At 48.3% G+C, this 27,857-nt stretch overlaps 2 protein-coding genes and 1 long non-coding RNA gene across 18 annotated transcripts in view; 2 read left to right on the top strand and 1 right to left on the bottom strand.

Annotated features, from left to right (window-relative positions):
• MARCHF2 (membrane associated ring-CH-type finger 2) lies at window positions 1-24,840 on the top strand. Of its 8 annotated transcripts, XM_036240217.1 has the most exons (6): window positions 429-756; window positions 890-923; window positions 4,338-4,565; window positions 13,969-14,164; window positions 15,569-15,778; window positions 19,300-19,913. In XM_036240217.1, exons 3-6 carry the CDS (start codon window positions 4,390-4,392, stop codon window positions 19,456-19,458), a joined length of 741 nt encoding a protein of 246 aa, XP_036096110.1. In that variant the 5' UTR covers window positions 429-756; window positions 890-923; window positions 4,338-4,389; the 3' UTR covers window positions 19,459-19,913. The 8 variants fall into 8 exon arrangements, with proteins under 8 accessions (XP_036096108.1, XP_036096107.1, XP_036096111.1 ...); XM_036240215.1 differs by lacking the exons at window positions 429-756; window positions 890-923 and adding an exon at window positions 1-134; XM_036240214.1 differs by lacking the exons at window positions 429-756; window positions 890-923 and adding an exon at window positions 214-399.
• LOC118615338 lies at window positions 24,567-27,429 on the bottom strand. The gene is made up of 3 exons (XR_004956422.1): window positions 27,343-27,429; window positions 27,169-27,242; window positions 24,567-24,913 (listed from the first exon to the last, which is right to left on the bottom strand). It is a non-coding gene; the product is annotated as an uncharacterized LOC118615338 (long non-coding RNA).
• HNRNPM (heterogeneous nuclear ribonucleoprotein M) overlaps window positions 26,259-27,857 on the top strand; it is a 48,629-nt gene continuing 47,030 nt past the window's right edge. For 3 of the 9 annotated variants that reach the window (XM_036240203.1, XM_036240206.1, XM_036240208.1), the window contains exon 1: window positions 26,413-26,539. In XM_036240203.1, coding sequence (XP_036096096.1) covers window positions 26,427-26,539 — 113 coding nt within the window. In that variant the 5' untranslated portion in view covers window positions 26,413-26,426. Of the gene's footprint in view, window positions 26,540-27,857 lie in introns of all 9 variants that reach the window. The other 6 variants (XM_036240202.1, XM_036240207.1, XM_036240205.1 and 3 more) reach the window with 4 other exon arrangements.

A 27,857-nucleotide genomic window follows, 5' to 3' on the forward strand; every position in this document is an offset into this window, starting at 1 on the left:
TCAGCTAGGCTGGCGGTGTCCCGACGCAGGTGGCGGCCCAAGCGGAGCTAGCAGCGCTGACCCGGCGGGTACCGGTACCGGGGCTGGGGCGAACGGAGGGACCTGCGCGGTCTCCCGGCCCGGCCCTGGATCAGGTGCGCATGGGTGGCCAGGTGGGGCCGGAGGACGCTGGTCTGCTGGCTGGCCCCGGGTTCGAGGCCCGATCCTGGACCTCCACGGGGCGGCCGGGTTCCGACCCTCGGCCTCAGCCTTTCCCGGGACGAGGGCATCGCAGTTCCCGTTTCTAGGGCAGCGGGAGGTCTCTGAGCTTCGGTTTCCCTATCTGTGAAATTGGATCATTCCAGCGCCAGTCTAATGGGGCTGATTCAGGAGGTGGCTGATGAGAGTTTCAGGCACACAGTAGGTGGTCAGTAAGTGGCCAGTGTCCTTCCTCATCCTCCTTCTCAAACGGGTTCTGCCTGAAAAATAGTAAATATGGTGAACCAGGCACTGTATGGAAAGGACGTGCTTAGCAGAGTGCCTGGCTGTTAGTGGGTGCTCAAAACAGAATGCATATGTGATTGGCTCATTTAGTCCTCTATAGGGACCATAATAGGTGCAAGTATTAAAAATGTCTCCTGTTATAAACAAAAGGAAATTGAGGTTCAGAGAGGTCAAGTTTTTGCCCAGGGCTACACAGCACAGAAGAGCAGAGCTGGGATTTGAACCTGACCTCTAATACAGGGCCAAGGAATTGCTGAAGGGCACACCTCTATGGTGAGTGAAGAGGAATGAATGCATTTCACAGGCTCTACATTTGTAAAACAAAAACAAAATGGTGAGCATTTATTGAGCACTTACTGTGTGCCAGGCACTGACTGTGCCTTGTCTCTTCAAACCTTTCTAATAGCTCTGTAAGCTGAAGACCACAATTATAATAAAAGGTAATATTTATTGACTTCTTTAACTTTTTAAAAATGTATTGATTTGAGAGAAAGAGAGACATAGATTTGTTATTCCACTTAATTATGCATTCATTGGTTGATGCTGGTGTGTGCCCTGACCAAGGATCAAACCAGCAACAGGTATATTGGGATGACTCTCTCACCAACAGGGCTACCTGGCCCAGGGCCTATTTATTGACTTCCTAACATTTATGGAATTTTGAACTGGGTATCATTTTTGCTACCATTTTGAAGATGAGAAAACCAAGGCCAGAGACTGAAGCTGCTGGCCTAAAGTCACACTGTGGGGAGTTAGGACCCTCTGACTTCTCTTCTCTCAGTTTCCTGCCTTCAGTAAAGGAGACTGGGGCAGATGTGGAAAGATTGTAGTGCCATAGTGCCACCCAGACAGGCCTATCCAGGGGCGAGCTTCACTGGAGGAATTCAGCCTGGGGCCTTCTTCTCAGGAAGCCCCTTAGCAGACACAGTCCACCAAATATAGCAACTTATTTGACAGAGAAAGATGAGGCCCAGAAAAGCAAAGTGAGTTGTCCTAGGACCCACAGCATCAATGACAGAGTCAGAACTTTTAAAGAACCATGTCTTCTGAGTCCCAGACCCACTCACTGGACTAACTTTTATTTATTTATTCCAAAGGTTTTTTATTTTTTAGAAAGAGTGGAATGGAGGGAAGGAGGTAGAGAGAGAGAGAGAGAGAAAAAAAAAACATTGATGTTGAGAGAGACATATTGATTGGTTGCCTCCTGCACTGCCCTGGTCGGGGTTGGGGCTGGGGAAACCTGCAACCCAGGCACATGCCCTTGACCAGAATTGAACCCACAACACTTCAGTCTGCAGACCAATGCTCTGACCACTGAGTCAAACCGGCTAGGGCTGGACTAACTTTTCGATTCTGGCACTGTTCCTTCTTAGCTGTGTGACCCTGGGCAAGTAACTGCGCCTCTCTGAGCCTTAGTCACAAATGGAATGATTATTGAATTTACTTCATAGGTTTGTTGTGAGGACTCAATGAAATCTATCTCCAGGTCACTGGATCAAGTTTGCCCTAGACACTGGCTCCCTTTCCCATCCCAGCAACCCCAGAGCTGAGTCCAGCCTGCAGCCATTCTATCCTTATGTCCAGCCTCAAGTTTGGTCTTTTCTGAGCCCAGGCTTCTATGGTTTGAAAGGACCTCTAGCCTCTAAATATCTGATTCCCTCCATGGGCGCTGGCAGACCAAGGAACCTTGTTTTTAATAACACAAGTCTGCTCTTACACAGAGTAAGGGCTGAGAAATTAATGCAGCCACTTTGTGCCAGACACAGGGTCAAGTGCTGGGGACAGCAGAGACCAAGTCCAATTCATTCTCTTCTTCACAGAGCTCACTGAAGTGTGGAAGACAGACGTAGGTACACAAGTAGATGAAGAAATAAGAGCATTTCAGAGCAGGGCACATTCTGTGAGGGCAATAACGTGGACATTAATACCACTTTAGCTGGGATGGTAAGGGAAGGCCTTTCTGGGGAGGTGACCTTTGAAAGGACACTTAATTGGTTAGAGTTCAGTGAGCTTAGCACAGTACTGGTATGTAGTAAATCCTCGATAAGAGTAACTACAGTTATTATTTTGGCCATTTGAAGGCCTGCCATTAGCAGATCTACCAGTGAATTTTTTCCCCAATAGTAAAAGAAATGGTAGAACTAGTATATAGGAGCTGTGATGATTCTTTTTTTTTTTTTTTTTAATCCTCACCAGAGGACATTTTTTCATTTTTTGTTCAGGTAGAGTGGGAGGGAGAGAGAGGAACAGAGGGAGAGAGAGGAACATCGATGCGAAAGGAACACATCGAGTGGCTGCCACCCACACGACCGACCAGGGCCGGGGACAAACTGCAACCGAGGCACGCGCCCTTAGCGGGAACCGAACCCGGGTCTCTCCAGACCGCAGGCTGACGCTCTAACCGCTGAGCCAAACCGGCCAGGGCTGTGATGATTCTTATAATGGCCAATTCCTTGCAGGAATGTTAAGGATAATCCTTAGAGGGGCAGGAGCATTCCCTTGGATAGGTCATTGGTTTTCCTGCTGGCCTCTGGACCAGAAATTCTGGTTGTAGGCACATGGAAGGGACAGCAGCATACACAACATGGCAGGCTGCTCGGGGCCCCTCAGGTGTTATCTCCGTCAGGCAGCCTTCCTCCTGGCTCCTCCTGCCTCTGGCTGATACTTGTTTATCTGACCTTGCTGTGGAGGCTCAGAAGGGCAAGTTGGGCTAGGGCCTTGCTGGCTGAGCTTTTCAGAGGGCACTGATCTGTTGGCAGACTATCCTGGTACAAAAAGTTAGTCAATAACTTAAGCTGCTTTCTCCTGACTCTGTTCCTTTGGGTCTCAGATTTTAACTGGAAGGAGTTGGTTAAAGCTGACTGTAGGGCACATCAGTGAGTATTTCTGGGGTCTCTGGCTCAAAGCTCCTGAGATAAAGGGTGAGACAACTTGGGAACAGACCCTTAGTTTCAGGGCACGTACTGACTGACCTTTACAGGCATCGAGAGGGGCATCTGGTACTTTCACGAAATTCTCAGGGAAATATGCACATCTTCTGGCTGGTTCTGGGAGGGACAAGGGAGTTGCCAAGGGTTCTTCCTGGCAGGTCAGACCCCAGAGTGGGGGGCCAAATCCTGCTCAAGTTACATAACCAGAGCTGACTTCAGATTGGTGCCTGAGGCTGAAGCTGTCTCCTGTGGCCTCACCTCTGGAACAGAGGCATGGTTTAGGGCAGCTGTTCTGGTGGGGACAGAGGCTGCCAAGGTCCTCCCTAGCCTGGGCCACTCCCTGATGGTCTGAAGTGTCAAGGAGTTCACAGCTGTTCAAGAGGCCATGAACCAGATGGGTCAAGGTGACTCACCATCCTTGTCTGTGGGGCCAAATTGCTAGGTCTATTCTGCCCCACTTAGAAGCAGGCTTATCTGTGTTTTTTTTTGGAGGTTTTTGCATTCTTCTTAGGCTTATCTGTTTTGAGCTCAGTCCTGGGAATTCAGTCCATGGAGGACCATCTCCACATGGTTGGTGGGCATGGTTCTGTTATTGGAAAGCTCCAAGCAGAGGGCATGCCACACAGCAAATGCTCAATAATTGTTAGATGCTGATATCATATCTGGAAAGGTGAATATGGGTGTAGCCTATAAGCTTTGAAGCCTGGACTGGGCCTTTCTTAGAAGTGTTAGAGGTAATATAACCAAGACCTTGTGTGCTAGACCTCGGCTGAGTTATATGTGTGATCTCTTCGAATCTTCACAGCTCCTACAAAGCCCCATCTTACAGACTGGGCAACTGAGACTGAGAGAGCTGGATTCAAACTCTGGTCTGTGTTCAACTCACTAACCTTGCCCTTCACCTCTCTGCTGGCCTCTCCTTAGCCTCCTGGGACAATGGGCCTCTAGTCCTGAGGACCTGGTGCTCCCTGTGGCCATGACGATGGGCGATTGCTGCCACCTCCCTGGTTCTCTGTGTGACTGCTCCAGCAGCCCTGCCTTCTCCAAGATTGTGGAGGCCACAGGCCTAGGGCCACCCCAGTATGTGGCTCAGGTGACTTCAAGGGAGGGCCGCCTCCTCTCAACTGTCATCCGGGCCTTGGACACGCCGAGGTGAGTGGTGACCAAGCAGGTGTATTTACCGCCACTCACTTTATTCTCTGGGCCCAGTGATTTCCTACCAGTCTGGGGTCAGAAACCCAACCATTTGGATGGGTCAGAGAAAGGAGCCCAGGCTGGAAAGGTTTGATTCTTCAGGAAAAGCCAAAACTCCAGATTATTATGTGAAATTGGATGAAACATGGTGAGTAGCTCATATTTTTGAGAGGCAGTGTGAGGAAGTGATTAGAAGTGCAGAGGGTAACTCACAGCATCTGGGCTGAAATTCTGAGGGGAGCCTTCCCTCCTTGTGTGACCTGGGACAGATTGCTTTACCCTAACATCTCTAGATTAGAGACACCTTCCTCATTGGGTTGTGCTGAGAGTATGTTGCCATGGTCCACATAAAGTGCCCTCAGGTGGGTTTACCACCTTGTTGCTATTCGATAAATGTGTTTAAACTTCAGTGCTGGCCTTCCACATCCATCTGTGAGCTAATCTGCCTGGCATGCTAATTTGTCATCAGTTCCAAGGAAAAGAGTTTGTTTGTTTGTTTGTTTGTTTTGTGCCCCTAGCGGGAACTGAACCCAGGACTCTCTGGTCCGCCGGCCGATGATCCAACCACTGAGCCAAACTGGCCAGGCAGGAAAAGAGTTTTAAGAAAACCCCACACAAATTTAAATCCATCTTAACTAATTAAAAGTTGAAATAGCCACCGGTTTTTCAAATTTAACGTATCGTTTATTTGATATGATTTAATTCATAAGCTTTTTTCTCTATCATAACCATTTTTTTAAATCCTCACCCAGGATATTTTTTCATTTATCTTCAGTTAGAGTGGGAGGGAGAGTGGGAAGGAGAGAGCGAGAGAGAGAGACATCGATGTGAGAGAGACATATCGATTGGTTGCCTCCCACCTTCCGCACAACCCTGACCAGGGCTAGGGACAAACTAAGGTACGTGCCCTTGACCGGAATCGAACCTGTGACTCTTTGGTTCATGGGTCAATGCTCCAGCTGCTGAGCCAAACTGGCCAGGGCATCTATCATAACCATCTTAAGTGCATAGTCCAGTAGTACTAAGTACATTCACACTGTTGTGCAATCACCATCATCTAGTCCTATAACTCTTTTTATCTTGTAAATCTGAATCTCTGTCCCCATTAAACAACTCTCCCATCCCTTCCCCCAGCCCCTAGCACCCACCATCTACTTTCTGTCTCTATGAATGTGATTCCTGTACAATGTCATGTAAGGGGAATCACATAGTATTTGTCCTTTTCTGTCTGGCTTAATGTCCCCAAGGTTCATCCATGTTGTAGCAGGCATCAGAATTAATTCATAAGTTTTTTATTCAAACATAAAAAGAAGCAGAAGGAAGCTTTACTGGGCTTTGGAAGGAGCTCACTGCCACTCAACTAAGTTTGCCTGGTGTCACTTCCTTCAGGAAGCCTTGCCTGAACCCAGATGAGATTGGGAGTTTTCTTTCTTTCTTTCTTTTTTTCAAACATGTTTTTATTGATTTTAGAGAAAGAGAGGAATGGAGAGGGGGAGAGAAAGAGAGAGAGAAGGAAACATCGATGTGAGAAAGAAACATAGATTGGCTGCTTCTTGCACCCTGACCATGGACCAAACCTACAACCTCGGTATGTGCTCTGACCAGGAATTGAACTGGGGACCTTTTGGCATGAGTGATACTCAGCCAACTGAGCCACACCAGCCAGGGCAAGATTGGGAGTTTTCCTTCTGGCCTTTGCCAAGGCAGTTTTTTTGTCGTTGTTCCCATACTTTTATTTATCTTTTAAATTATTTATGTGTTTGTTTGTTTGATTTTGAGTACTTTTAAAATTTTTTTAATTTTTTTATCCTCACCTGAGGACATTTTTTCATTTTTGTTCAGATAGAGTGGGAAGGGGAGAGAGGGAGGGAGGGGGAGAGAGAGAGAGAAATATCGATGTGAAAGGGACACATCAAGTGGCTGCCTCCTGCAGGGCCCAACCAGGGCTGGGGAGAAACTGCAACCGAGGTACATGCCCTTAGTGGGGACTGAACCCGGGTCTCTCCAGACCGCAGGCTGACGATCTAACCGCTGAGCCAAACCGGCCAGGGCGAGTACTTCTTTTTAATCCTCACCCAAGGATATTTTTCCAGTTATCTTCAGATAGAGTTGCGGGGGGGAGAAACATCGATGTGAGAGAGACACACCTGCCTCCTGCATGACCCTGACCAGGGCTGGGGACAAACCACAACCGAGGTACATGCCCTTGACTGGAATTGAAACCACAACTCATTGGTCCACAGGATGATGCTCTAACCACTGAGCCAATCCGGCCAGGGCAAGAGTACTTTTTGAAAATTTTTTCTTTCCTTTATTGATTTTAGAGAGAGAGGAAGGGAGAGGTAGATAGAAATAGAAACATTGATGAGAGAGAACATAAACTGGCTGCCTCTTGCATGCTCCCACTGGGGATCAGACCCACAACCTGGGCATGTGCCCTGACCAAGGAATTAAACCGGTGACCTTTTGGTGCATGGATCAATACTTAACTAGTGAGCCACACCGGCGGGGTACGAGAGTACTTTTTTTTTTTTTTTAATCCTCACTCGAGGACATTTTTTTCCATTTTTTGTTCAGATAGAGTGGGAGGGAGAAAGAGGGAGAGAGAGAGAGAAAGAGAGAGAGAGAGAGAAACATCGTCGTGAAAGGGACACATCGAGTGGTTGCTACCCACACGACCCAACCAGGGCCGGGGACAAACTACAACTGAGGTTTGTGCCTTTAGTGGGAACTGAACCCAGGTCTCCCTGGACTGCAGGCCGACGCTCCAACCGCTGAGCCAAACCGGCCAGAGCAGAGAGTACTTTTATTAAAACTGGGGACAGTGAGCCCTGACTGGTTTGGCTTAGCGGTTAGAGCGTCGGTCTGTGGACCAGAGAGTCCCAGGTTCGATTCCCGCTAAGGGCATGTACCTCGGTTGCAGTTTGTCCCCAGCCCTGGTTGGGTCGTGTGGGTGGCAACCACTCGATGTGTCCCTTTCACGTCGATGTTTCTCTCTCTCCTCTCTCTCTCTCTCTCTCTCTCCCTCCTACTCTATCTGAACAAAATATCAAAAAATGTCCTCGGGTGAGGATTAAAAAATAAACCTATGAAAAAAAAAATCTGGGGACAGTGAAACAAGGAAGGACATAGGATAGAAGAAGCAACAGGAGAGAGCCTAGGCGGAGCTGCTTTGGCTCTTAAGTAATGTTATAGGAAAGAAATTAGCCTAGGTGGGCTGTGTTGGCACACTAGAAAGTCAGAGGAAAGGGGGCCTTGGAGACAGATTTAGGGCATTGGCCTGGGAGGAGCTGCCACTGTTCATTACTCCCCTGCTTGCAAGTCTCACAGGGATCCTTTAGGAAAGGCATGCCTGAGAGGGAAGAAAGGCATAGGTGTGTTCCCAGGAGGGAGAGCATGGTGTTGTGGTTTTTGTTTTTTATTTATTAATTTATTTTTGTTACAGACGTTTCTCCTTTTTCCCCAGTTGACACACTCTTCCCAGTCCCGCCCCCTGCCCCATATTTTTAAATCTTATTATTAATATTTTTTTCTTTATTGATTTTTAGAGAGAGGGAGGAAGGGAGAGGGAGAGATAGAAACATCGATGAGAGAGAACATCAATTGGCTGCTTCCTGCATGACTCCACTGGGGATTAGGCCCACAACCTGAACCCTGACTGGGAATTAAACCGGCAACCTCTTGGTGCATGGGTTGATGCTCAACCACTGATCACATTGGCCAGGCATTAATCTTATTTTAATTATAGTTGACATACAGTGTTATATTAGTTTTAAGTGTACAACATTGTGGTCAACATTTATATGCCTTACATAAGGTGATCACCACAATAAGTCTAGTAACATAGTCATTACAGTATTGTTGAGTATTATTCCCTATGCTGTACACTACCTCCTCATGACTTATTTTATAATTGGACATTTGTACTTCCTACCCATCCCCTTTTCTACCCACCCCCTCAGACAATCATAACTTTGTTCTCTGTATCTATGAGTTTGTTTTTGTGTTGTTTTAGTTGTTCATTTTTTTGTTCTTTAGATTCCACATATAAGTGAAATCATATGGCATTGGTCTTTGACTTACTTCACTTAGCATAATACCCTCTAGGTCCATCCATGTTGTCTCAAATGGTAAGATTTCATTTTTTTTATGGCTAAGTAATATTCCTTTGTTTATATGCACCACATCTTCCTTATCCATTTGTCTATAGATGGACACCTAGATTGCTTCTATGTCTTGGCTATTGTAAATAATGCTGCAATGAACATAGGGATATATATATATATATATATATATTTATTTATTTATTTATTTATTTATATATATATTTTGGTACGTGCCCCTAGCGGGAACTGAACCTGGGACTCTCTGGTCCACAGGCCGACGCTCCAACCGCTGAGCCAAACTAGCCAGGGCGTATATGTCTTTTTTAATTAGTGTTTTTGTTTCCATCAAATAAATGCCCAGAAGTGGAATTGCTGGGTCATATGGGCAGCTCTGTTTTTAATTTTTTGAGGGATTTCCATATTGTTTTCATAGTGGCTATACCAGTTTACAGGGTGTTGGTTTTTATTTTATTTTACTTTTTTTGTTAATTCTCACTTGATATTTTCCCAATGACTTCTAGATAGAGTGGAAGGGAAGGAGAGAGAGAGAAAGAGAGAAAAATCTATGTAAGAGAGACACATCGATTGGTTGCCTCCCCCACAACTTTGACTGGGGCCGGAGATCAAACCTGCAACCCCTCAATCCTCAGGCCAACACTCTAACTGCTGAGCCAAACCAGCCAGGGCTACAGGATGTTGGAGTTTTTCTTTTGTTTTTGTTTTTTTTAATATGTTTTTATTAATTTTTTAGAAAGAGAGAGAGGAATGGAGAGAAGATAGAAACATTGATGTGAGAGAGAAACATCAATTGGCTGCCTTGTGCATGTCCTTCACTGGGGTTCGAGCTTGCAACCTGGGCACGTGCCTCAACTGGGAATCGAACTGGGACCTCAGTCCATGGGACAACACTCAATTCACTGAGCCACACCGACCGGTCAGGGTGTTGGATTTTTTTTCAAATATTTGTGTGTTTATTTTAGTTTTTTATCCTCACTTGAGGACATTTTTGCATTTATCTGCAGATAGAGCAGGAGGGAGAGAGGGAGGGAGGGAGGAAGAGAGAGAAACATCGATGTGAAAGAGACACATCGAGTGGTTGCCACACACACGACCCCAACCTGGGCCGGGGACAAACTGCAACCGAGGTATGTGCCCTTAGTGGGAACCAAACCCAGAACTCTCTGGTCCGCAGGCCGACGCTCTAACCGCCGAGCCAAACTGACCAGGGCAGGGTGTTGGTTTTTTTTTTTAATCCTCACCCGAGGACATTTTTCCACTTTTTGTTCAGATAGAGTGGGAGGAAGAGAGAGAGAGAAACATCGACGTGAAAGGGACACATTGAGTGGCTGCCACCCACACGACCAACCAGGGCCGGGGACAAACTGCAACCGAGGTACACGCCCTAAACCGAACCCAGGTCTCTCTGGACCGCAGGCAGACGCTCCAACCACTGAGCCAAATCGGCCAGGGCAGGGTGTTGGTTTTTAAGTCATTATCTCCATCAGATCCCTTCAAGGCAAAGACCGTGTTCTGGTCAAGTGAGGCTGGGAGTGAGGAGATACTTGGCAAGCCTAGGGGTCTCCTAGCCAGAGCTACCTGGGCAGGGGGATGGGGAAAAGGCTGACTGAAGCTGGGGTCTCCCTACATGAGTTCATGAGGAGCACTAACTGAGTTGACCCCACCTTGCCGCACCCTCCCTCTTGATACATAGGGAAACTGAGGCCAGAGGGAAGCAGACACCTGCCAGTATCACTGAACAGAACTGAGGTTTGAACCCAGGGCTCCTACTAGTGTGAGGGAGAGAAGCGCATAGGTCCCACCAGCTCCCTTACAGTCCTCAGATACTCAGGCAAGTAAGTGGTGGCGAGCCGAGTAGCTCCTGTGCTTTCAGGCTGGTGGCCAGGACAGTCATGCCCTCTAAGACCACTAAGCTCTCCTGATCTGCCCCTCCACCTCTTTGCTGACAGCTTCTCTTCTCTGACTCTTGATGCAACTCAATCCCAACCTGTCCAGGCTGAAAGGCAGGGAAGATTGTCCCTTCCCAGAGGGAAAGCTACTGTTTTTCCAAAGAGCTATTATTATCCAGAGATGTGGCCTTCCCTCCAGCTTCCTGGCCAGTCTGCCCCGGAGTAAATGAGGATCCTCCCACCACTGCCAGCAGGTTCTGGGGATTGGTAGAGGCCATCCAAGCAGGTTACCGTTCACCTGCCATCCCCTTCCTCCTGTAATTCCTCCTCTTAGCCACCCTCTATCATCTAAAAGCAGCAGGGTGGGGCTCAAAGATATAATACCTAGCACCTTCATAATAATCCTTTTATTTTGCTTCAAAGGAGACCCTGATTACTGGGGGCCTATGGCAGAGACTAGGTGGGGTAGAGAGTTCTGGACCTTTAAACCTGCAGAGGACAAAGAGGCCAGGTGGTATTTTCAGGACCTAGTACAATCCATAAAGTCTCAGGCTTGGGAACAGCATCTGGGGCCCCTCTAGCCCCTGAGCCTTTGGAGCTCTGCTCACTGGGCTGTGAGTAGGCCTAGGCCCTTCTGGAACCTTCCCAGAGCATTTCTGCAACCCTAGGCCTTCCACCTGGTCTTCCACCACTACCTCTTCATTTTATTCCTTGGTCACACTCTCCCTTCTTTCCGTCTTGGAGCATTCTCTGGGCAGCCCACTGGGATCTGTACATGTATCACCCACTTCCCCACTCCATTTCCTTCCCATCTGTATTATGTGCATTATTTTCCTGAGTGAAGCCCATTTATTTTGTCCCACCATCTGTGGCAGGCAGAATATGTAGCATAGTGGCTAAGGGTACACAGGCCCTGGAGCAAAATTTCCTGGGTTCAAATTCCAGCTTTGCAGCTAACTAGCAGTGAGAGTTTGCATAATTGAGTTTACTCCTCAAAACTCCAGTTTCCTCATCTTTATCTAAAATGGGGGCATCTTCTGCCCTGGCCGGTTTGGCTCAGCAGTTAGAGTGTCGACCTGTGGCCCAGAGAGACCTGGGTTCGGTTCTCGCTAAGGGCACGTACCTCGGTTGCAATGTGTCCCCAACCCTGGTTGGGTCGTGTGGGTGGCAGCCACTCAATGTGCCCCTTTCACATCGATGTTTCTCTCTCTCTCTCTCTCTTCCTCTCCCTCCCTCCCACTCTCTCTGAACAAAAAATGGAAAAAAATGTCCTCAGGTGAGGATAAAAAAGAAAAATAAATAAGTAAAATGGGGGCATCTTCCTCCTAGGTTTCCTAGGTGAATCCAAGATGTTGAACTTCAAATAGTGCTCAAACTCTATCTTAAGTCCATTTTTGTTTTTTTTTGTTTTTCTCTCTGAACTTGCTCCTCCAAAGTAAGATTTCCCAGGTCAAACCCCAAACTGACGTGGCTCTTCCTCAAGGTTCTCATCACTTCCACTTCCTGAGGTTGAGTTCTGGAGCTGGGGTTCCTTTCCTGTGAACTTTGTGTTTGTGTGTTTGTGTGTAGGAGGGGTGGAATCAAGGTATGGGGTGAGGGTGTAGCCAGGCGTGCCCTTTTGACCTTATGTGAGAAAGCAGCACCCTGTGCAGGACTGGCAACAGAGAACAGACATAAGGGGTCAGCTCAGCTCTTTGGTTTCAAAGCAGCCAGGGTTCTGTCCCCCAGCAGGAGCTGCTGAGTAAAGAATGGAAAACATGGCCTGGCCGGTCTGGCTCAACGGTTAGAGTGTCAGCCCGCAGACCAGACAATCTTGGGTTCGGTTCCCACTAAGGGCAAGTACCTTGGTTGCAGTTTGTCCCCAGCCCCGGTTGGGGTTGTGTAGGTGGCAGCCAGTCGATGTGTCTCTCTCATATCTATGTTTCTCTCTCTCTCTTCCTCCCTCTCTCCCTCCTGCTCTATCTGAAGATAAATGCAAAAATATTCTTGAGTGAGGATTAAATAAATAAAATAAAAAGATGTTTAAAAAAAAAGAATGGAAAACATGTCCTGGCCAGTGTTGCTCGCTCAGTGGTGAGAGCATCAGCCCACACACAGAATGGTTGGTCACTAGTTCGATTTCCAGTCAAGGGTACATACCTGGGTTGCAGGTTTGATTCCCTGCCTCAGCTGGGGCACATGCAGAAGCAACCAATAGATATGTCTCTCTCACATTGATGTTCCTCTCTCTTTCTCTCCCTTCTTTTCCCTCTATAAAATCAATAAATAGCCCTAGCTGGTTTGGCTCAGTGGTTGGAGCATTGGCTTGTGGACCAGAGAGTCCCGGGTTTGGTTCCCACGAGGGGCACGCACCAAAAACATTAAAAAATAAATAAAATCAATAAATAAAAATGTAAAAAAAACATAAAACTGCTCTCTTGTTCTGCTGTCTTCAAATAAATGTTCCACAGTCCTCTCTGGGCAGAAATGTCTAGAAAACAATGACTCAGGTGCTAAACAGCCTCTGGGCCCACCAAGGCCACACCCCCAGCCTCCTGAGCTGGCCCAGGACGGACAAGCATCCCCAGAGACCAGGCTAGGATTGAGACTTCCCTGAAGGGGCTCTCTGTGATGCCTATATGTCTGTTTTCTGAGCCTCACAGGGCAGAGGAGCAAAGGAACTCTTCTCCCTGGACACACAGGTTTTTCAGGTAGCATGGTCTTCAGGTATCGCTAGATCCAGGGCCTCTGATTGAGCTCTTAAAGAATCTGCCCTTCCCTGTCTTTTGGCTCTGCTTTCCTCTGTTTTTCTGTGTTTGGCATCATTTACAAACTCTATGTGGAGACCAGGCTGCCACCAGAAGAAGCTCTGGACTTATATCAACCATGCTGCCTATAGTTCTGGAGTTTATGTGGGGGGAGGGAAATTTTTCAGGAATTAATTCCCCTGATTGCATCACATATGATCTAAGTTGGTGCTGTGCCCAGTGGTGTGTGGTGTTTGATTGGTCAGGCCTGAGGTTATCAGGGGTATCCTCAACTCTATCCTAGTCCTTGAAGGCCAAGAATTAAGAGTGGGATGGTTGCCCAGGACAATCAGGGTTGTATTGCAGGAAAAGGAATGGATACTGGGAAGACAGGTATAATAGATGCTCACCCTGGGCCTAAAAAGGTGCTGCAGGAACCTTGGGGAGAGAGTACATCACTCCACCTGTGGGAGTCTGGGAAGGCTTCCCAAAGGAAAGGACATTTGGAGATGTTGAAGGATGAGTAGAAGTTTGGCAAGTGGCTTGCGATCCAGTGGATAGTGAAGCAAGCATACAGACAGAAAGCCTGATCATTGCTCACATGTCCCATTTTTGTGTCCAGCGATGGTCCCTTCTGCCGGATCTGCCATGAGGGAGCAAATGGAGAGAGCTTGCTGTCTCCCTGTGGCTGCACTGGCACACTGGGTGCTGTGCACAAGAGCTGTCTGGAGAGGTGGCTTTCCTCATCCAACACCAGCTACTGTGAGCTGTGCCACAAGGAGTTTGCAGTGGAGAAGCGGCCCCGGCCCCTCACAGAGGTACGCTTAGGAGCCTGAGTTTGGAGTGGGCAAGGGAGGAATGCAAGCATGGATCCAGAGGAGGGAACTGCCTTGGAGGATCCTGGTTGGCTAAGGAAGCAGCTTCTTTATAGGATGTACCTCTTTCCTTCCTCTGCTACTGGGTAGATTCCACTGATAGAGGTGGGGGACTAAGCCTAAGGGTCCAGATCTGACAAACCTTGTGCCCCCTTCCCTCATTTGGTCACTTCAGGTGAACTCTGAACCTGAGACCTGAGGAATGAAAAGGAGCCAGCAATGCCAAGAACCTGGGGGAGGGCAGTCCTGGCAGAGGGCACAGCAAGTGCAAAGGCCCTGAAACCAGGAAGTGTGTTTGACAAAGCCCAAGTGGCTAGAGTAGAGCAAGTTTAAAGCAGGAGAAGGGTAGCCCAGAAGGAGATGGTAGCAGCCACACTGGGCTTTGTGGTCCTTGACTGGGAGGTTACACTTTAGCCTGAGTGGGTTGCGTCAGTGCTAAGACAGGGTTTTCCCAGGTGTGGTGGTCTCCTTGCTCCCTAGAGGCTTGCTGGCCACCTGGGTGCTCTTCTGGCTCTTCCCTGCCCATGACTGAGAGCTACAGGGTGATGACACTGAGCTGAGGTATAGGCTTCTGGAAAGGTTCCTGGTGCACCTGGAGCTGGGCTCTTAGGAGAACAGTGGGAGAGAGAACTTGCCCTGCCTATAGTCCCCTTCTCCCTCATGCTCCAGCCACATGGGCCTCCTCCCCGCTGTACTTTGTCCAGGTCACACACTTTCAACTCAGGGCCTTTGCATCTGCTGTTCCTGCCACCTAGAGTGCCATCTCCCCCATTCTTCACATGGCTCCTTCTGCTCATCTGATCCTCAATGTCATTTCCTTAGCAAGACCTTCCCCTCCTTGATCACCTGCTCCATTTTGTACCTAACCCCACTAGCATGGGAGGGCAGGGACTCTTTCTATCCTGTTCACCAGAATTTCATGAGTGAAGCCCATTTCTCTTGCCTAGTCATCTGTGGCAGGCAGTGTAGCACAGAGGTCAAGGGTACACAGCCCCTGGGACAAGACTTCCTGGCTTCCAGTCCTGGCTTTGTGATTGATTAACTGTGCGAGTTTGCACAAATGAATCAGCCCCTCTGTGCCTCTCAGTTTCCCCATCTGTAAAATGGGGCAAAGATGTCCAGCAGGACCTGGCTCATCATAGGCTCTTTAAGTATTTGTAAGAAGGAACAGAAGGAGGGAGGCGAAAGGCAGGAGGTTAGTTCTGCAGGGCCCAGTGGTCATGAGGAGTGTCAGCAGAGGGAGGTACAGGGTTTGGAGGTCTTACACCCTATCCCTAGGTTGGAGATAGCTGAAGGGAGGTGTGTAGCCTCTCTCAGCAACTCCCCCACTTTCTTTACCCCTGGCAGTGGCTGAAGGACCCAGGGCCTCGGACAGAGAAGCGGACGCTTTGCTGTGACATGGTGTGTTTCCTGTTCATCACGCCGCTGGCTGCCATCTCAGGCTGGCTGTGCCTGCGCGGGGCCCAGGACCACCTCCGGCTCCACAGCCAGCTTGAGGCTGTGGGGCTCATTGCTCTCACCATCGCCCTCTTCACCATCTATGTCCTCTGGACGCTGGTAAGTGGCTATAAGCCAGAGAGCAGGTGTCTAGGGGTCTCTGGCTTAGAGCAGTCCAGCCAGGGGTTTAGTCAGTGGCTTGGGGTGAGGGATACCTACCTGCCTGTCTCTCCACATGGCCCTGGGTGGAATTAAGATTCTGCACTCAACCAAGGTTTAGGGAAGCTTGAGCTGGGTGTGAGCCTGCTGTTCCAAGGAGACCAGGGCATCTGATCACCAGTGCTGAGTGCAAGCCCTGTCATCCACGAGCACACCAAGACTGGACTGGGCTGGGGGTGGGGGGTCAGGGGAAGAGAGAAGAGGGAGAGATGGAGAGAGAGACAGACAAACAGACTGACTAAGACCAAAAGACAGAAAGAGCAGGAGAATGAGAGACCAAGAGAGGGATAGATAAGAAACAGAAAAAAACTACTGAAAGAGAGAGGGAGACTGGGGTGGAGGAGTTGTTCCAGACCTCTGGCAGGCATAAGAACCCTTGCTCAGAGAGAAAAGGGCCCGAGATATAATTGGTCTGTGGGGGCATTCCCTCCTCAAAAATTATTTTTCATTGCATTCACCAGCATATTAAAAAAATACAAATAGGATGACACAGGTACTGCTTTGCAGTCTGCTTGTTTTCACTTTGTTAGTGTCCTTTAAAAAAAAGGCAGTCTGGCTGGTATGGCTCAGTGGTTGAGCATCGACCCATGCACCGAGAGGTTGCTGGTTCGATTCCTGGTCAGGACACATGCCCAGGTTGTGGGCCCAATCCCCAGTTCTGTGCATGCAGGAGGTGGCCAATCGATGTTCTCTCTCATCGATGTTTCTCTCTCTCTCTCCCTCTCACTTCCTCTCTCTCTAAAATCAATAAAGGAAAAAAAATAAAAACAAAATAAAATAAAAAGGCAGTCACCCAGCAGTTATTCATTGTATGGGTGTATAATATTGATTTAAAAAATCTCTTTTGATAAGTTCTGGGATACATTCCAATGTTGGTTTTTCTTCCTTTTTTTTTTTGGTTAATCCTCATTCAAGGATATTTTTTTCTTGATTTTTAGAGAGAGGAAGGGAGGGAGGGTGGGAAAGAGAGAGAGAGACAGATGTGAAAGAGGAACATTTATCGGCTGCCTCCTACACGCCCTCTACTGGAGATTGAGCCCACAACCTGGGCATGTGCCCTGACCAGGAATTGAGTCAGTGACCTCTCAGTGCATGGGTCAACGCTCAACCATGGAGCCACAAAAGCTGGGCTTTTGTTTGTTTGTTTATTTTATGCTGTATGAACAGCACTTTGGGCAACACCTATGTGAATGTTTCTTGTAACTTGCTTGGTCAAAGAGTATGAACCATTGACGTTTATTTATTTTTTTAAATCCTCACCAGAGGATATTTTTCTGTTTATCCTCAGATAGAGTGGGAGGGAGGGAGGGAGAGAAAAACATCGATGTGAGAGGGACACATTGACTGGTTGCCTCCCACATGACCCCAACCAGGGCCAGGGACGAACCGCAACCAAGGTACATGCCCTTGACCAGACTCAAACCTGTGACTCATTGGTCTGCGATCTGACACTCTAACCACTGAGCCAAACCGGCCAGGGCCATTGACATTTATTTTAAAATAAATTTTTTTCTTTTTTTAAACCTTATTTTGATGGTTTGCATTGTATTACATTTTTCTGTTTCTTTATTGATTTCAGAGAGAGAGGAGGGAGAGGGAGAGAGAGACGGAAACATGGATGAGAGAGAACATCGACTGGCTGCCTCCCACACGCCCCCCCACCAGGGATCTGACCCACAACCTGGGCATGTGCCCTGAACGGGAATCAAACTGGCGACCTCCTGGTGCATGGGTCGATGCTCAACCACTGAGCCACACTGGCTGGGCTAAAATAATTTTATTTTTTTAAATTTATTTATTTATTTTTTCCTCACCCAAGGACATTTTTCCTTTTTTTTTTTTTTTTTTTGTTCAGATAGAGTGGGAGGGGGGGAGAGAGAGAGAAACATCAACGTGAAAGGGACACATCGAGTGGTTGCCACCCGCACAACCCAACCAGGGCCGGGGACAAACTGCAACCGAGGTACGTGCCCTTAGCGGGAACCGAACCTAAGTCTCTCTGGACCGCAGGCCGACACTCTAACCGCTGAGCCAAACCGGCCAGGGCATAAAATAATTTTTTTTTTTTATCTTCAGATAGAGCGGGAGGGAGAGAGGGAGGAAGAGAGAGAGAAAAACATCCATGTGAGAAAGACACATTGAGTGGTCACCACCCACATGACCCCAACCAGGGCTGGGGACGAACTGCAACCGAGGTACACGCCCTTGGCGGGAACCAAACCGGGACTCTCTGGTCCGCGGGCTGATGCTTTAACTGCTGAGCTAAACTGGCCAGGGCTAAAATAATTTTTATAAACTTTATTTATTAGGCCATTTTAAGGTTCACAGCAAAATTGATCAGAAAGTACAGAGAATTCTCATATATTCTCCCCCATACACACAGCTCCCCCACCACTGTCATGGCACCAGAAAGTACATTTCTTAGAATTAATTAATCTCCATTGATACATCATTATCACCCCAAGTCCATGGGATTACATTAGGGTTCATCCTGGTTTTGTACATTCTATGGGTTTGGACTAATGTGTCATGACATGTGTCCACCATTACAGTATCATAAAGAGCAGTTTTAGAGCCCTAACAATCTTCTGTGTCCCACCTAGTCATCCCTTCGGCCCCACCCTCAACTCCTGACAACTTCATAGTTTTGCCTTTTCCAGAATATCATAGAGGTGGAATTATGCAGTCTGTAGCCTTTTCAGACTGGCTTCTTTCACTTAGCAACATACATTTAAGTTTCCTCCATGTCTTTTCACAGTTAGATAGTTCATTTCTTTCTTTCTTCTTTTTTCATCTTCATGCAAGGACATTTTTCTTGCCTTTATCTTCAGATAGAAAGAGGGGAAGAGAGAGAGAGAAACATTGATGTGAGAGAGACACATTGACTGGTTGCCACCCACGACCCCAACCGTGGGCCGGGGATAAACCGCAACTGAGGTACATAGCCTTAGCGGGAACTAAACCCAGGACTCTCTGGTCCGCAGGCCAACACTCTAACCACTAAGCCAAACTGGCCAGGGCCATAGCGCATTTCTTTTTAGTGCTGAATAATATTTCATCATCTGATGTCCCACAGTTTATCTATTCACCTACTGAAGGACATCTTGGTGGTTTCCAAGTTTTGGCAATATATGATCCAATGACATATAATTTCTTCCAAGAGGCTATAGCACTTCACTTCTACCCTCTGAGAGACCGCCTCACCTTTACAGGGCTCTGAACACTGGGCTTTCCCAGGATAGTGAATGGGTTTGTGTGTACAGTCTGTATGAAAAATACCTGGTGGCAGTCTCTGCTTCTGGAACCATGATCCTGGGCCTGGTGTGGGCCAAGGCCAGTTCCTCAGCACCCCAGTCTTCCTCCCATGGGGAGGAGGCCTGCTGGCTGCTGGCCTTCCCACCCATCCCTGCACTGCCCCACAGGTCTCCTTCCGCTATCATTGCCAGTTATACACTGAGTGGAGAAGGACCAACCAGAAAGTACATCTAAAGATCCGGGACACAGATGGCTCCGAGGCTACCCAACACTCGCTGCTGGCAGCAGGATTCTTGAAGAAGGTGGCAGAGGAGACACCTGTGTGAAGGCTGGGCTGGCAGGGCCAGAGGCAACTGATGATGCCCTGGCTTTTGGAAGAATGGAAACTGCCTGACCCTTCCTGCATGGCCAGAATGCTTCTTAAGCCAAGAGACACCAAGTGGAGCTGATTCTGTGATCCTGTGTGAAGATATTTTTATATTGTTTTTGCACACTGTTGTACATGAAGACAACAGATGGAAGTGGTCCTGAGTTTCACATGGAGCGGGCACCCTGATCTCATTTTGAGGTCCACTCAGCCCCTCGTGGGCCAGCAGCTGTGGCCATAGGCTAGTTGAGGACGCCCATGGGGCTGGGAGTTCTGCAAGTTTCTTGTGCTTCTCTGCACCTGGCAGGCTCACATTCCTGGCACCTTCAACTTTACAAAGTTGCACTGAGTTTCAAAAACCCACCCTGAATAAATAAAAGGAGCCTTTGCTGGATAAAATTGACTTGTCAAGTATATTTCAGAACAGAGGCCTCAAAGTGAAGGATGTGGGACCAAGGGGAGTCAGGGACCATACAGAGGTTAAAAAAAACATGCACTAGGCTGGTTTGAGAGATCTGTTGTGAAACACAGCAGAAGAAGCCAACTTTGAGTGTTCAGGTGAAGAGCAGGTAGCATAGTTATATAATAAATGATTTAAAATAAATATACGTAAGAACAGTTTCTACTTACTTTGCATCTACTGTGGGCCAGATGCCACGCTGAGCCCTTTACACTCATTAATAACTAATGTCCACACTTACCGAGGGTCACCTGAATGAGGCTTAGTTCAGAACCTTTACAGGCTTTCTCCAACTCTCACTACCATTCTTGGCAGGAGGAATGGTTGTTATCTCCACTTTACAGATGAGAAGACTGAGGTCCAGAGCAGGGAAGCCTCTGTCTAAAGTCCCACAATTCTAGGATGTACAGTTGGGATTGACCGTGGGTCTGCATGGCTCCAATGGTGAGCTTTGTGTTTCCCCTTCTAGGAGGACTCAGGAAAGAAGTAGAAAATGGTCATGCTAATAATAGCACCCACTTCTTCTTCTTCTTCTGTTTTTTTAATCCTCACTTGAGGACATACTTTAAAGAGAGGAAAGGAGAAAGAGAGAAATATCAACTGGTTGCCTTTTGTACGTGCCCCGACCAGGGGTCAAACCTGCCACCCAGGTATGTGCCCTGACCTGGAATTGAAATGGCAACCTTTCAGTGCACAGGATGACACTCAAATAACTGATCCACTCCAACCCGGCAATAACACTTCTTAAGCACTTTCTAAGCCTTTTTTGTTTTTTATCCTCACCTGAGGACATTTTTCCATTTATTTTCAGATAGAGAAAGAAGGAGGGAGAGAAGGGGGGGAGTGAGGGGAGGGGGGAGAGGGAAGGAGAGAGAGAGAGAGAGAGAGAGAGAGAGAGAGAGAGAGAAACATCGATGTGAGAGAGACACATCGATTGATCGACTGGCTGCCCCCAGCACAACCCCAACCAGGGCTGGGGACGAGCTGCAACTGAGGTACGTTATCTTAACTGGAATCGAACCCGCGACTCTTTGGTCCATTGGCCAACGCTCTGAACACTGAGCCAAAACGGCCAGGGCACTTTCTACGCCTTTTATGTTTCAGGGAATCTCTGCATTAGGCCACACTTAATTCTCAGAGCAGCCTGAAAGGTAGGTTCTGGGGTTCTCTTATTAATCTCATTTGCAGGTGAGCAAAATGGGTCCTGAGAGCAGTGGGTCACTTGCCCAAGGTCATTCATTCTTTTTAATTTTTTTTTATCCTCATCCGAGGACATTTTTCCATTTTTTGTACAGACAGAGTGGGAGGGAGAGAGAGGGAGAGAGAGAGAGAGAGGGAAACATCGATGTGAAAGGGACACATCGAGTGGCTGCCACCCACACGACCAACCAGGCCGGGGACAAACTGCAACCGAGGTACGTGCCCTTAGCGGGAACTGAACCCGGGTCTCTCGGGACCGCAGGCAGACGCTCTAACCGCTGAGCCAAACCGGCCAGGGCAGGTCATTCATTCTTGATGGGCCTAGAACAGTTCTGTTGTTTTCTGCATGAATCCCTGTTTGGTCTGTGGTTCTCCCACAGAGGAAGAAAAATCCTTTCTACCCCAGACTAGAAGGTAAAGGGGAGGCCAACCTGGCTGTGGAGGAAGAAACAGCAAAGAGCAAAGGCATGGGGACTGTATCTTGCATGGTCTGTGGAAGGAGCAGCATGGTAGATGATGGTGCTGCGGCAGTGTGATTAAGGGGCAGAGGGGTAAGAGAGAGGCAGTTAGAAAGAAAAACAGGGCTTTGTAGGCATCTGGTGGTCTGCAGAAACAAGAATTATACCCATCTTGCTTCTGCAGCTGCTCACTCTCTGCCCAGGCCTAGCACCTACCTTTCCAGGCCATTTTTGGAGTGTGGTACCACTGGGGATGATGCAAAGAGGCCCCAGGATATGCCATTATGAAATGAGAAAGCTGGTTCCTTTGCAAATCTCTTCTAATACTTTCAATTACATCCTAGAGAAAGTTGTTGGTTGGTGCTAGGTTGTCTTTAATGACCCTTAACCCTAGCAAAGAGAGAGCAAGTGTTAGGTTCAGAGCCTACATGCATGACTGAATTTATACTTGAATAACATCAACTTCATATATATATGGTTGATGTCAATCCTCACCCAAGGATATTTTTTCATAGATTTTTAGATAGACTGGAAGGGAGGGAGAAAGGGAGAGAGAAAGAGAGAAACACCGACGTGAGAGAGACACATCAATATAGGTTGCCTCGCCCTGGCCGGTTTGGCTCAGCGGTTAGAGCGTCGGCCTGCGGTCCGGAGAGACCCGGGTTCGGTTCCCGCTAGGGGCACGTACTTCGGTTGCAGTTTGTCCCCGGCCCTGGTTGGTCGTGCGGGTGGCAGCCACTCGATGTGTCCCTTCACGTCGATGTCTCTCTCTCTCTCTCTCCCTTCCTCTCTCTCCCTCCCACTCTGTCTATACAAAAAATGGAAAAATATCCTCGGGTGAGGATAAAAAAAAAAAAAAAAAAAAATATAGGTTGCCTCCTGAATGACCCTAACTAGGGCTTGACATCAAAACTGCAACCCAGGTACGTGGCCTTGACCAGGAATCAAATCCTCGACCCTTCAGTCCTTGGGCCAATGCTCTAACCACTGAGCAGAATTGGCCAGGGCCAATATAAAATGTTTATTAAAGATGGGGACAATGAAACATGGAAGGAGTTAGGTGGGGCTGCTTTGGCTTACTGGGAAGTAAAAGTCACAGTGACTGGGGTAAACCAAGGCAGGTCTGCTGCTGGCTCACTGAAAAGTCAGAGAAAAGGGGATCATGGAGACAGGTTCAGGGGGTAAGCCCAGGAGGAGCTGTGACTGTCCATTGCTCCACTGGTTGCAAGTCTTCTGGAGAACCTTAGAACTTAGGAAAAAACACACTTGAGAAAGAAATGGGGAGGAAAGGCATAGGCATGTTCTAGATGGAACCCGCCCTCTTTTTTTACAATAAGCTCTTTATAGTAAGTTTACAATATAGGCTGTGATAGAAAAGCACAATTTTAAAAATTGAATTAAAAATTTATTTATTGCCCCTGGCCAGTTTGGCTCAGCAGTTAGAGCATCAGCCCGTGGACCAGAGAGTCCCGGGTTTGGTTCCCGCTAAGGGCACGTACCTCGGTTGCGGTTTGTCTCTGGCCCTGGTTGGGCTCATTCGGGTGGCAACCAGTTGATGTGTCCCTCTCATGTTGATGTTTCTCTCTCTCTTCTTCCCTCTCTATCTGAAAATAAATGCAAAAATATCTTCAGGTGAGGATTTAAAAAAAATTATTTGTTTGAGAGAGAGCCATCAATTTGTTTTTCCACTTATCTGTGCATTCATTGGTTGATTCTTGTATGTGCCCTGACTGGGGATCGAACCTGTAATCTTGGTGTATCCGCATGATGCTATAATCATCTGAGCTATCCAGCCAGGGTGTTTTTTATTTTTAATTCTCACATGAGGCTAATTTTCCATTTATTTACTTATTTATTTATTTTAGATAGAGTGGGAGGGAGGATGGGAGAAAGAGAATCATTGATGTGAGAGAGACATCAATTGGTTACCTCCCACACGACCCAACTGGGGCCAGGGATTGAACCCCAGACTCTTCAGTCTGCAGGTTTGCTCTAACCACCGAGCAACCGGCCAGGGCCAGGGTGTTTTTTTTACTGAATTTATTGGGATGACATTAGTTCATAAAATTATATAGGTTTCAAGTGTACAATTCTATAATATATCATCTGTATATTATATTGTGTGTTACTACCTGAAGTCAAGTCTCCTTCCATCACCATTTATCTTCCCTATACCCTCTTCTACCTCCCCCACCCCCTTTCCTTCTGGTAATTACTATACTGTTGTCTGTGTCTATGAGTTTTTGTTTTAATTTTTTTTCTTTATTGATTTTAGAGAGAGAGGAAAGGAGAGGGAGAGAGAGAAACATCAATGAGAGAGAACATTGGCCGCCTCCTGCATGATGCCCTTGTTTTAATTTTTAAAATTCAAATTATAAGAAGTTTATTTAGTAAGTTACAGAGGTAGTAGAAGTGAGCCAGCTGGGCTGCACAGGCTCAGGAAACAAGTTACAAAGGCAGAAGAAGGGACCTTGGAGCTTAGGAGAGAAAAAGGCAAAGGTAATGCACCTGGGGGGGAGGGGTAGAAAGAGGGGAAGGGAAAGGCTCAGGGGAGCTCCTGAGAGAGAGAGAGTGTGCCTGAGTTTTTTTGCTTAATCTTCACCTTTTTCACCCAGCCACTATAAAGCACAATTTTATTTTTATTTATTTTTTTGTAAAGCACAATTTTAAAGCATATGCTTTTAAAAGAAAAGAAAGGGTGTCAATGAAAGGAAAATGTGGCCCTAGCCGGTTGCTCAGTGGTTAGAGCATCAGCCAGTGGACCAATGAGTCTCGGGTTTGATTTCAGTCAAGGGCATGTATCTCAGTTGCAGTTTGGCCCTGGCCCTGGTCGGGTCAAGCGGGAGGCAGCCAGTCAATGTGGCTGTATCATGTTGATGTTTCTCTCTGTCTCTCTCTCTCCCTCCCACTCTGATAATAAGTAGAAAAATATCCTCAGGTGAGGAATTAAAATAATAATAAGAAAATGTGAAGGAAATAATAGTCCAGAAGACGGCAAAACCCAGGAATCTGGGCAGTGTTGGATCAAGCCACCAGCCTACAGGAACCACCAGCTTGGAAGAGAATTTGTCCTCTCACCCTGGGCCTGGCTCATTGCTGATCTCCAGTCACAACCACAGCAGGAGAAAGGATCAGAGAAGTGGCTTCTTGTCCCTGATGGTTTGCATTTAAATTCTTCTCCCTGATTCTTACAGACTGTTGTGGTCTCTTCTGCCATCTCTGAACACTGCTGTACAAGAAAATTCAGAGGTTTGTGAGGCTTCTTCTGCTCCTGGTCCCCATTTCAGTGTAGAAGTCTAAGGGGGAGGAAGGTAAAATTGAGATAGATTCCAGCAGGGCCATGGGAGAAGGGTGCACAGTGGATTCTGGTAGAGATTTCAGGGGCGGGGGGTAGTGGGAGGAGGTACCTTATGGGTGGGAGAAAGGAATTTTGTGAGATAGGTGAGTTTGGGAAGTATGTAGGAATGGAACTGGAAAGGGAGGATGGGGCATGGCCTCCTGTCAGGCTGGGCTACCAGAAGAATTTATTCTCTGTACTCAGAGTTCTCAGTCTGGGTCAGAATCACTGGGTGGAATTAAGCAGATGAGAGGGTTTGGCAGGTGAGATATTCCACCAGAGCCTAATGGAATGCAATCATTCAGTGAGAAAGGCGGGAAAGAAAACCCCAAAACCTCTTCCCCTTGGTGAGCCTAGAGAATTTGGTGGTTAGATGGGAACTTCTTCAAGATTCAGTGAAGCATTTCAAAGTTCCAGACACACCAAGAGATGGGGAGCTTCTGGGGAAGGAGGCCTGAGCCTCCAAATGCTCCCCTAGACTCTGGCTTTTTCCTTGGGCTCTTCCCCAAGACAGTCTGTAACAGCCCTGAAAACCCAAATGGGAACTGGTACGAACCTTCAGGGCAGAGGGACCCACAGTCAGGCAGGAAGAAGCCCCAGTTAAGGTTAATGGGATCTTTTGGCCTGCAGCTCATTTCTCCCATCACATTTGGCTTCTTGCCTGTTCATTCACTGAAGAAACATCCATGAGCACGTACAAAGTCCCCACCTATGTGTTTTTGCTGTTGGTTAATGGTTACAGTATGAAAGACTTAGGCTATGAGCTCCGCACCCAGGAGCTCCCAGCTCCGGGACAGAACCTAGATATTCTTGGTGCAAGATGATACTTGCTTAGAGGTATAGCATTTTGCGCACCAGTTCTACAGCCTGGCTTGTCCTTGTTCTGCCTTTGCCTGGCTTACTCCTTTATATTCTGGTAAACAAAATTTTCACTGTCTGCTCCAGCTGATTACAGAAAGCTGGAAGTGACTAGGTCCGGGGAGGGGGGGGTGATGCCACTTCCTAATACAGCCAGCCCTCGTTTATTGCGGTTAATCAGTTCCAGACTCTACCGCGATAAACGAATTTCCCCAAAGTAGGATTATTTATATACAGTCCTCCCTCACCACTTCGCGCTTCTACGTTCGCGGCTTCACTCTATCGCGGGTTTTTCAAATACTACACTCTATTGGAAAAAACCGCGACAGAGTGAAGCCGCGAAAGTCCAAGCGCAAAGTGGCGAGGGAAGACTGTGGACCTCAAGAGCCGGTGGATAACTCAGTGAAGGCGCCCAACTCGCGTTTGCTGCGGGAATAAATAACAGCTGCAGGTCTGCGCCTGCGTGCGGCGGGGGCGTGGCGCGGAAAGGGAGGAAACCAGGCGGGAGCCGGCAGCGGTGCGCGCAGGCCTTACTGGTCGCGCTGGGTCACGTGAGCGCGCAGGCGCAGTGCCGTGCAGCCCGGTCCTTCACACAAAGCCCAGACGCGAAGAAAATGGCGGCAGGGGTCGAAGCGGCGGCCGAGGTGGCGGCGACGGAGCCCAAAATGGAGGGGGAGAGCGGCGCGCCTGGGGCACCGAGCGGCAACGGGATTCCGGGCCCGAAAGGGTGAGTATTACACGGTTCCTTGTCCCGGGCCAGGCCTTTCGCGGCGCTGGCTCCGTTAGGTCTCTTAGTCGCCTCAGCCCGGCGCGGCCTCGGCCCAGGCCTTCCCCGCGGGGCCTGCCGAGGGTGCGGGGGGCTAAGGCCGTCAGGAGGGCCGCCAGATGGCCCCGGAAGTGCCTCAAAGATTGCTCCTATGTCCCAGGCTTCGAGCCTCCACTCTCCTGGTCCATCCAGGCCGGTCCGAGCCCAAGGCCTCAGGCCAGGCCTCTGGGCACGGGGATGATGGCGCGGATCCCAGAGCTGGCGAGTCGCTGAGTTCGCGGCCCGCTCGCCTGTCGGGTGACCTTGGGCGTGGGGTTTCACTCTTTCCCCCAAATGTCGCGCCCCATGCCTGGGGTCTCAGTTTCCCGATCAGTCAAGTGGGGGGAGGGGAAGAAGTTAGCGCGCAGGATTTGACATGCGGTGGGCCCGGGTAAACGGTAGCGGAGGCGGGTAGGTATAGGCAGGAACCGCGAGGACCGCTCCGGCCGCCTCTTCCCCTCCCCCCTCCGGCGCGCGCGGCCCCCCCCCCCAGCAGAGTGCCTTGGTCGGAACCGCCCCTCGCCCCTCGCTCTAGCTTAAAAGTCCCTTACCGCGTCCTTCGTTTCCTTCCCAGGTGTGCAATAGGTATTCATAGAGCAATCGGGTCTGCTGCTCCGTGTTTACCCTTGGAAACAAACGGAAAAATGAGAGAAAACATCCTCTTCCGTGTTCTAGAGGAAGGTTTTCCATCATTCGGCTGGCTGTCCACTTCCAAATTCCGATACCTTTTGATTCCTACTTGGGGCACTGTCTCTCTCCGGTCCTTGGTTTTAAATATTTCCTTAAGGCATGATCTTGTGTCCCCATCAAACCCACTCATTCTGATTCCAGTCACCTGAAAGAAAAACGTTTGGTTCCGATCAGCACCTCTGGGGGGAGGAGAGGGGAAGGTTGGGCACACATTTGATTTCCCACGAGTTTTTAAAAACTGGTAACGGTCTTGGCCGGTTTGGCTCAGCGGTTGGCCTGCGGTCCGGAGAGACCCGGGTTCGGTTCCCGCTGGGGGCATGTGTCTTGGTTGGTTTGTCCTCGGCCCTGGTTGGGTTGAGCCAGTGCCAGCCACTCGATGTGTCCCTTTAACATCGATGCCCCCCCCATCTGAACAAAAAATGAAAAAATGTCCTCGGGTGAGGATTAAAAAAACATAATAATAAAAAAAATAAAGACTGGTAACGTACATAGTATATGATTTACAATTTTAACGATTTAAAGTGTCAGATACATTGTCATTAAGTGCATT

This window comes from Molossus molossus, unplaced genomic scaffold (assembly GCF_014108415.1).
Source record: "Molossus molossus isolate mMolMol1 unplaced genomic scaffold, mMolMol1.p scaffold_m16_p_4, whole genome shotgun sequence".
Lineage (NCBI taxonomy): Eukaryota > Metazoa > Chordata > Mammalia > Chiroptera > Molossidae > Molossus > Molossus molossus.

Excerpts from the sequence above, each read along its gene's own strand:
- MARCHF2 (XM_036240214.1), top strand. The coding sequence starts at position 380 with ATGAGAGTTTCAGGCACACA. Across the intron at positions 400-4,337 it reads ATGAGAGTTTCAGGCACACA|CCTCCTGGGACAATGGGCCT; the intron begins GTAGGTGGTCAG and ends GCCTCTCCTTAG. Across the intron at positions 4,566-13,968 it reads CGGGCCTTGGACACGCCGAG|CGATGGTCCCTTCTGCCGGA; the intron begins GTGAGTGGTGAC and ends TTTTGTGTCCAG.